This window comes from Melopsittacus undulatus, chromosome 15, assembly GCF_012275295.1.
Source record: "Melopsittacus undulatus isolate bMelUnd1 chromosome 15, bMelUnd1.mat.Z, whole genome shotgun sequence".
NCBI lineage: Eukaryota > Metazoa > Chordata > Aves > Psittaciformes > Psittaculidae > Melopsittacus > Melopsittacus undulatus.
Window position 1 is genome coordinate 704070 of NC_047541.1, and position 9150 is coordinate 713219.

Genomic DNA, 9150 nt, shown 5'->3' on the forward strand with positions numbered 1-9150 from the left:
AGTTACGTGTCCCGTAGGAAAACACGCAAAGCAAGCGCAGTATGGCCCCGAAGCTGCCCTAAGGGGACGTCTGTCTCCATCCTCCCGCCGCACCCAGCTGACGGGAGGGAGCGGAGCCGCTGCCCGGCCCGGAGCTCCCCATCCCGGCCGTTTCGGGGGCTCTCCCCGCTCCCCCTTCCGCGGCCGGGCGCAGCCGTGGGCCGGCGCTGGCCCTTTAACGGCGGGGCGGCGCGCTGCCTCGGTGGGGCAGGTCCCTGGGCCTGGGGAAGGAAGTGACGGGCGGGGGGCGAGGGAAGAGCCCTCCGAGGGCTTGAATGAAAAGGGCGAGCGGTGTCCGCTCCGAGCCAGCCCAGCGGGGCCGGGGCTGGGGCCGCGGCCGGGCTCCTCCCCATGCCGGCGCTGCCCTGAGCTCGCAGCGGCCGGCTCCGTGCCCCGACGGGACGGGCGCGGGGGGGATGCGCGGCCCGCGGCCCCGGCTGCCGGCGCTGCCGGCGCTGCTGTGGCTGGCGCTGGCCCCGCTGCCCGGCGCACCCGGCCCCGCGGCCAGGGCTGAGCTGCGGGTGCGGGTGCGGCTGCCCGGAGGGCAGGTGACGGAGGAGAGCCTGCAGGCCGACAGCGGCTCCGACTGCATCAGCCTGGAGCTGCGCACGGCGGACGGAGCACTCGTCACCCTCACCGCCGACTTCAGACAGGTAGGGCTCGGGCTCCCGGCCAGCACGGGAAGGGGCCGGCAGGAGGGTTCCCCGACGGGAGGTGTGCGCTGGGAGCCCGTCTCCATCCGTGGTCCCCAGCCCTGAGGAGGGGATGAACCCGCAGCGCTTTCTGCTGGTCCCGTCTCCCACGGGGGTTCCCCGAGGAGATCAAAGGCTGTGGCATGGGAATGCTGGCGCATCACACCTCGGGGGTCGGCAAGAGGATCGGGTCGGGGATCTGTAGTGTGTGCTGTTTGTGCAGTGAGCGATGGTGATAGCGGTCCCTTCCGGAGCTGGGGCTGACTTGGAGCCTGGGAAAACCCTGGCTGAGGGATGGAGGATCCTTCTGCTTGTGCAATAAGTCCATCCAGCACTGTCTGGGGGCTTTTCAATCTCTGCAGAGCAATTCACGCATGTTTAGCTCCAAGCCTTTTAAGCAGGCTGTTGTTACACCTATACCCTGGGCAGGAGAGTCTGTGCAGTGGGGAGACCCATCTGGATAGGGTTTTTATGCTCTGATCTATCTCCAGGACATATCTCTCCACGATGTGTGTGGGGTACAGTTACTTTCTTAGGGGGACTCCCACTCTCTTTGGGTGCACATGTGGGAGATGCTTGACTGAGAGCTGTCTGTGGGACTGACAGCAGCCCCCCCATAAGGGGAGCCTTTCCTTCTGGTCCAGCATGCAAGAGATGCCCTCCCTGCAGGGCAGTGATACCTGCTGAGCTCAAGCCCCAAGATCCCATTCTTCTCAGCAGCAGGGCCAGCCTGGTGTGCTTCAGAGCACGCCAAGCCTGGCTGGATGCATCAAGCTTTATATTGCTTAGGGAAGAGCTGTTTGCCACCATGTGGGTGGTAGGGGTGTCCCGTGGCACAGAGCTGTTACCTTGTTCCAACCCTCCATTCAAAGTGTTTGCTCAGTGGACTTTGGCTTGCAGCAGGAGGAAGCTCAAAGCCATGGGAAGGTGTCGTGTCCCTACCTGTTGTGAACCTTGGAGCCTTTTGCCAGGGATAGTTCTGGTGCCTCTTCTGCTTCCAGCTACACTCTTTGGTCCCAGCTTCCTTGATGGTCCTCTTCCAAGTGGAGGATGCAGGGGGGAGCCCACCTCTTTCTGAGATGCTAGCAAAAGCCATGGTGATCTTGGAGGTGATGGCAATGCTCTGTGTACTGCAGCACACATGCAGGAAAGCAGGCCCATGATTCCTGTTAAGAAAAGACAAGACATGGCACATCAGGGAAGTTCAGGGAGGAAGGAAGGGCTTTTAAGCCCAAACCTGCATACTGTAGTGTGCTCTTGGCCAAGGGAAATTCAAACTCATTACAGTTCCTCTAAGTGGGCCCTCTGGGATCAGTGGGATGTGACAGGGGGACTTCTGGTGTCCTGAGCTGTTGCTCATTTCACTTCCTTGAGCTCTTCTTGAGGGGAGCTTCCTCTCAAGTCACATCTATAGACCCAACAGAGTGTATGTTGGCTCTTATCTCACTCTCATTATAGCTGAGCTGATTCTAGATACTGCTTCTCTGAACATCTCTTGACTTGAGTGTTAAATCCTTAGCTCCATGCATCCCCTCGGCTCCTGCTGGCAGGACACAGGAGGTGGTCCCTGGAAGCCTTGGCAAGCATTAGGCTCGCAGAAGTCCATTGCTAATCCCCAGTTTTAGAGCGATTGTGTACCGGTTGTCTCTGTTCATTGGCTTTGCTGGAAAGTAGCTGGAAAAAGCTAGAAACCCCATAAAGGATTGAGGAGATGAGCTTGTGGTGCAGTAACGATGTGAGCAGGCAGCTGCCTGGCCAGGCTTCCCCTGCTGACCTGTTCTGGCTGCATACAGGCATTTCTCTGCTCTGGTGCTCATCCCTCTAAGATTACACAATGTCTCCTCTCCAGAGAGAAGGACTTGAGGCTCTTAGCCTGGGTAAAAGCAGCTGGGGTTGTTGTGGTCATGCTGTGGCCAGGATGCTGGGGCTTTGCACAAATGAGTTTTCCACTTCTCTGGCTTAAACTGCAGGGGGTTAGTCCAGAGGCAAACCTTCCTTCCTCCTGGGCTGACAAGGAGTCGCTGCCAGGCTGGAGAAGAAAGGACTTAGAATGAGATCACAGCACATTGCTCTGCTCTGACACTGGTGGAAGCTGGGTGGGACTTGAGTCTCCCACAGAGGTGGGATTTGAATTGCTCTTCTGTCTCTGCCTCTATTCTAGAGCTGAACCTGAAGGATTCCTGTCCTCAGAGCACCCCAGTTTGGTCCTCATTCTCTAGCACAGCACAGGCTGGTCAGTGGGAGCCCAAACTGGGCAGTGCAGGAGTGAAAATCACTTCATTTCTTGTAGTGAATGTGATAAAAACACTTCTTTTCCTATGTCCTGTTGTCAGGCATGAAATGCATTGGAGTGAGGGTGACAGCATCCCTAAATGTTGTGTCTGAATTGAATAGCATGATCTCGCCAGTTGTTCTCCAGTGGCCTGAGAACTAAGTGGGTGGTTCTATTCCAAGGTCAGCACAGAGATATAGAAGCCTTTCTTTTTCCTCTTGATGTCTGGAAAAGTTGTGTTGGAAACACAAGGGAGCAAGCATGGGTAATGGTATTTTAGCCTTGTACTGCCAGTCCTTTCAGTTTCCGTGTTAAGAAAGCTGATGTTATGTGATATTCTGGGGATGCTATTTTGAGAGCTTCTTTATGCCCCAGGGTTCCATCATGTTAGGTGCTAAGTGACCAGATGAAACAGGAAAGCATCTGTCCAAAGATTGTATCTGTGTTCTTTGGAAAGCAGACTCTTTTCTGTAGAGATACCATAAGTCTAAAGGAGGGTTATAAGTGGCCTCTGACAGTTACTTGTAGGCATCACTCAGGCTGTGGGTGCTGAGCGTGAGGATGCTTAACTAGAGGATACCCCCCCCCAGCATGGATGCAATAACACATTCTCTGTGTTATACAAGCACAAGGACATTCTGGCCAGCTGTAACCATTTCCCTGGGGCAGTGCAGCAGGGCCCTGACCATAGCAAACGCTGCTGACCTGGCAAGGAATTAGCCCTGCAGTGCCAGTGTTACCCTGTGCCCCGAGCCCTTTGCGTGTATCCCCCAGTCTGAGCAGGCATGCAGCAACAAAGACTAAAGTGGTCCCACAGCAGCACTGATGTCTTTGGGGAGAGGAATTTGGCAGGAAAACTGAATGGGTTGCGGGGAGGAAGGCATTGAAGTGATTTATTTCCCTGGGAACTGGTTTGCTCCACTCAACATGAAGTCGAGATGCTGGGCTCAGATCTAGACCACACAAGCTTGTAAGTCTCTACTGGATAATGTAGAAATGGACTAGAAATGGGGGTTGGATTGTTCTTGCACCCCAGATGACTGTCTGGATAGAAAGGGGGTAAGGAGTTCAATGAGTTCCCTGCTCCCCCTTGCAGGCTGGTCTTTGGAATTGCCTCTGGGTGCAGGCAGCCTGAGCTGTGCACTGGTTTCCTTTCTGCTCTACGAGGAACTGCTCTCTGTTCACTATGGAGGCCAAGGCTGTGGTTACCTCTGGTGCCATGGTTAGAGCCCGGCTGCAGAACTGGTTGTTCTCCGTAACACCAAGCGTTTGTCATCCAATGCTGCACAATAGCTGTAACTGTACCCGCCGCATGGTGCGGGTCAGGGCCAAGGACTCATCGCCCCCATGATGAGCTCATCTGGAGAGTCCCCACATTGCAAAGGCAATGTTCTGCTGGGGCTTGTTCCCTGCTGGGAAGTTCTGCAGAGAGCCAGAATGAAAGGTGTCGTTTGTGGCCTTGGCACTGATTCACTGCAGGTGGGGAGGGAAAGGTGCCCTCAGCAGGAAAAACTCGGTGGCTCTTTCCGTGTGAGGAGCATGACATGGTTCTGATGTGACAGGCTTTGGTTCTTGCTTCACATGAGGTTGAATAGTCAGGGCAGGGAGAGCCGGGAAGCTAAGGAAAGCCGAACAAGGCTTTTCAACACGGGTGAAGCAGGGCTTCCTTTAGGTGTCATGGGGTGGGACAGGACTGGAGATGCAGGAAGAAGCATCCTTCCATCCCCTACCGATGAGCATATCCAGCAGTGATTTTTGCACCTTTTTTCCTGTATGCTGGGAATTCAGAAACACTGAAATAATTAAAACCTGTGTCTGAGTTCATCACTGAACAGCATCCTTGAATCCAGAAACCCTTTGTATACTCTGGAAGTACTTGGGGACCTGAACCAACTTGGGACAGAGCTTGTCACTCTCTGGACTGTGCAGGGACAAATGAGGGAAGGCTGCAGAGCAATTTTGGCTCTGCTTGCCCTAAGTAATACATGGAGATAATGGCTATTTGGTATTTGTTTAACAAAATGAGACTCCTTGGAGGTTTGCCTCCCTCCTTGGTGAAGGCCAGAAACCCCCAGCTGTTTGTGGGCTGAGACCTGGCAGTGATCTGTCCTTGCCACGGTGGGATTGCGAAAACCCTTCCTTCTTTACAGGCACCGGTTGTTCATGCTGCAGGCTTTTGGGTGAGATTGAACCTGGGAGCTACACCCTGTGCTCAGGCAGCAGGAGGATGAGACCTTTGACTTTGTTCTTTTGGCTGGAGCCGTTCTCTTTGACCCTGACTTCTGGGTTCACCCCAGTGATGCCTGTTTCTCAGCCTTGTTATTTATCTCTTTATCAGGAGGTGAAGATCTTCCGTGCCTTAATCCTAGGGGAGCTGGAGAGGGGCCAGAGCCAGTTTCAAGCGCTCTGCTTCATCACACGGCTTCACCGCAACGAGATCATCCCCAGCGAGTCTATGGCAAAGCTGCGGCAGGTAAGAGGCACCCCAGCTCCATGTCCCAGTGCATCCAGGGTTTCTGGATACCCTTCCCAGGCAGCTGCCTGACTGTTTGGCTATTAGACCTACCTTTGACCACTCCTCCTGCTTGAGAGATGCTGTATTAAGCTAAGTTTGTCAACAGTATTGATTCTGTTCTATTAATATACTAGAAGGAGGCATGATTTAGTTCAGCCTAGTCTGTATCAAAGGGTAGGTGCATGAAAATCTCTGCCCCACACTGTCCAGTGAAGGAAGTACTGATTCATTGAGAAACAAATCAAAGCAGAGATAAACTATCGTAAGTTTCAGCTTCAACAGAAATGTAAGTGCCTTCCATCCAGGTAAGATGCAGGTGCATTTGCAGGGGAGCATCCATTTGCCCATCTTGTGTTGGCATCAAACCCCAACCTGCTGTAAGGAGTAATTGTTGCAGCCAAGATTCAAGTTTCCTTACTTTATCCTCTGCAGAAGAATCCCAGGACAGTGCGGCAGGCTGAGGAGGTGCGTGGCCTGGAGCATCTCAGCATGGATGTAGCTGTCAACTTCAGCAAGGGGGCCCAGCTGAGCTCTCACATCCACAATGTCTGTGCCGAGGCCAAAGAAGCGATTTACACTCGAGAAGAAGATGTCAAGTTTTGGCTGGAGAAAGGTGAGTTTCCTTCGGTTTTGTTGGCTCTCTGCTGGGATCAATCCTGCCAGGTTCCTGGTGATCACTTTGGCTTCTTTTCAACCCTTTAACAGTGGATAAGGCATGTACATCACTTGCACGTCCCATCACAGTAGTCTTTTTGTTAGTGTATCTGACTTGTTTTGGTGGTGCTCTCCTAGTGAACCTAATTAGGCAGGTGTCTTCAAGATAACCGTTCACCTGGTCCACCACCCAAAAGAAACATGTTCTTAGTGCATTTTGTGTATCTTTTGGCTTTCTTTCCCCAGGGCCCTTTGTTCTCCCATGTTTTCTAGTCAGAGTCCTGTCCAAGCAGCCCCTCTATAACCTCATTCCATTCTGCTGTCCTGGATCTGTGCAGAGGGAGCAGCACTGGCTTTGGTGGCTCCCACCTTTGCCCTTCTGGCAGTGCCCTGAGCAATGTCCGTGCGCTTTCTCCTACAGGGGTGGATGGCTCCATGTTCGAGGTCCTGCCACAGACATCAGACCTCCCTGACCTGCAGCGCTGCAAGCTGTGTGCAGACCGCTGGAAGCCCTGCATCTGCAGCTACACGCTGAGCATCGAGTGGTACCCATGCATGCTCAAGTACTGCAAGAGTCGTGATGCTGGGGGCAAGGTTTCTTCTTACAAGTGTGGCATCCGCAGCTGCCAGAAGGGCTACACCTTTGATTACTATGTGCCACAGAAGCAGCTGTGTCTCTGGGACGAGGAGACCTAGCAGAGCCAGGCCAGATCTTTCCAAGGGGCAGCTCATCTGCCCTCCTTAGCCACCATTTGTGATGCTAAGGGCCTCCTGGAGCTGGCTGCTCCAAAGAAGGAATACAGTTCACAGCGGTGCCTTGTACCAGGAGAGCTCTGTGTGTGTGTGTGCCTTTCCTTCTGGCCCTCTGTGAATCCCTCCCCACCTGATGCTGCCTCATCCTGTGACAAGCGGGCTCCGCTCACTGTGTTGATGCTCTCCTGCCAGCTGCTGGGAGATGCAGGGTGAAGCACTGCCAGGGGTGTGTATTGTCCTGCTCTGGAGTTGGCAGATGTGAAAGGGAGCAGCTGTGATCAGTTATCAGCTTCCAGCATCCTGATGAGTGGTCAGGGCAGGGAGACAAATGGTCTTGATGACCTGGGTTGTCAAACATCTCTGACACCGAGGAAGCCCCTTCAGCATCTCCTGGTGACACAGCAGCGTTTCCCAATGGGAAAACAGCTGATCCAAGGGACCACATACCCTGAACAAGGAAGGTACGAAGCCTACCCAAAGCAAGAGCCTGCCTGTAGCTTTTTCTAGTGCCCGACTGGCTGTTAAATCCTTCCCATGGCTAGAAGATGTAATGGGGGGGATACATCCCAGCAATGACATTTGGCCCTAAAGGGCTGGTAATTAGGGCTTTAATTAATCCCTTTGTAGACTAGTGAAGGCCCAACTTTTGTGTTGGTCTTGTGACTCTCCCACTGAGGAAGAAACATCTAGAGGCTGTGGTTGCAAGGGGGGAGGATGATCCCAGGTGGGTTCACGGTGTTGTTATGAAGAAGGCAGCATTCTAAATCTACGTCCAGTTTCACGTCCTACTCTGCCAGCTATTCACAAGGAGCTCTTAGATAATTGTACTGCTTTGCTGTGCCTTGGTTTCCCTTATGTGTAGAATAGGGGTGACACTGAAGTAACCTTGGCCCTGGTATATACCTGGAGGGCATCAGGTGAAAAGCACTGCAAAAGTGCTGCCTGGTTCCTGTGTCCTTTTCCATTCCAGTTGGAACAAGCATGGGGGGGAAGGAGGCTGTTGGGATCCTTGTGTTCCCCTGTACCTCCAGGTGAAAAGCCTTCACAATGTGCCTTGTTGCCTAAACCACAGAAATTTTTGATGAAAAGATTTGGTCACGATTATTTTTGTATTGATCATTATGGGGGAGAAGGGAAAAGGTATTTTAATATTGCAACATGAAGTCAAATACACTTGAAATTAATTTTTTAAAACAAATTATTTATCATTTGTAAGGTTAAATAAACTGATTTTTTTAAAGGATCCTTGTAGTTAAAGTTTTTGTGCATTGTGATCTGTGTGGGCTCCAGTTGGTTGGGCTCTTGGTCAAGAGTAGTTCCCTTATGGGTAAGCCTCAATCCTCCATGCAGGACATTGAAGACTCGTGTTGCTCAGCATGACCACAGCACTTGTCAGTGTGGTCCTGCAGCTCACCCGTGCAGCCAGCCCCACAGAAGGGAGACAGCCCATTTGTCTATTCCTCAGCGGCTATAGCTGAGGGGAGATGAGGGCAGCAGTTCTGGGCCAGCCCTTAGCTCAGTGAAACGTGGAGTGCTGATTCCCCCTAGTGTGGTGAATGTAGAGCTGGACAAGCCCTGCTGCAACCTCAGCCCTTCCCTGCTTAAGCCACCAAGGCAGCTGATCCCCTTAGTGTGAGTTCTGGGGAAGCTGAAATAGCTTCTTTATCGCTTTCATGACCTGCAGTTACAGGGTGTGTTCTCTGCTGCAGCAGGACATCATGGGACTTTGTCCCTGCTATCTGGAGTTAAATCCAGCTGTGGGGGCAGATGGGCTGCGAGCGGAGTGGGTGAGGATTGCAGGGTGGCTGTGTGCCTTTCCCCTGGGAGCCCTGTGTAACCCATTTCCGCTGTTGCCTCCTATACAGGGCTGCTGGGAGGGGATATGAGCTCCCTCTGGGAGTATTGGGTCATATCCTGGCAAGCTTGAATATGCTTGTTTTATAGCAGTAAGGCTCTGGGGAGCCTGGACTATAGGAACATCTCAATCCTTCCTCAGTTCTTTTAGCAGCACCGAGCTGAAGTATTCCAGCATACCCTGGGAAAGCAGCATGGTGCACAGCAGAGCCAGGCCATCACCTCAGCTCTGGGGGGTGATGGAGGAGCCTTTTACAAGCTGGACCCATATTCAGCGATGCAGGCTGCAGGGTGGTCTGAGCTTTTTCGTGCAGCAGAAGCCAGGGGTGTGTCGTGGGAGCTCTGGAGTAGCAGATAAGTGAAGGACATGG

The 9150-nt window shown here is 53.0% G+C and overlaps 1 protein-coding gene across 1 annotated transcript; it reads left to right on the plus strand.

Moving 5' to 3' along the window:
- Positions 1-440: 440 nt before the first annotated feature.
- Positions 441-8168, plus strand: OAF (out at first homolog). Its single transcript, XM_005142651.3, has 4 exons — positions 441-692; positions 5342-5476; positions 5951-6131; positions 6594-8168. The coding sequence occupies exons 1-4, from the start codon at positions 456-458 to the stop codon at positions 6866-6868; spliced, it is 828 nt and encodes a 275-aa protein (XP_005142708.3). The 5' UTR covers positions 441-455; the 3' UTR covers positions 6869-8168.
- The last annotated feature ends 982 nt before the right edge of the window (positions 8169-9150 follow it).

Coding starts and splice junctions, on each gene's coding strand:
- OAF (XM_005142651.3), top strand. CDS start 456: ATGCGCGGCCCGCGGCCCCGGCTGCCGGCGCTGCCGGCGCTGCTGTGG. Junction 5,477..5,950: donor CTATGGCAAAGCTGCGGCAG/GTAAGAGGCACC, acceptor TATCCTCTGCAG/AAGAATCCCAGGACAGTGCG. Junction 6,132..6,593: donor CAAGTTTTGGCTGGAGAAAG/GTGAGTTTCCTT, acceptor TTTCTCCTACAG/GGGTGGATGGCTCCATGTTC.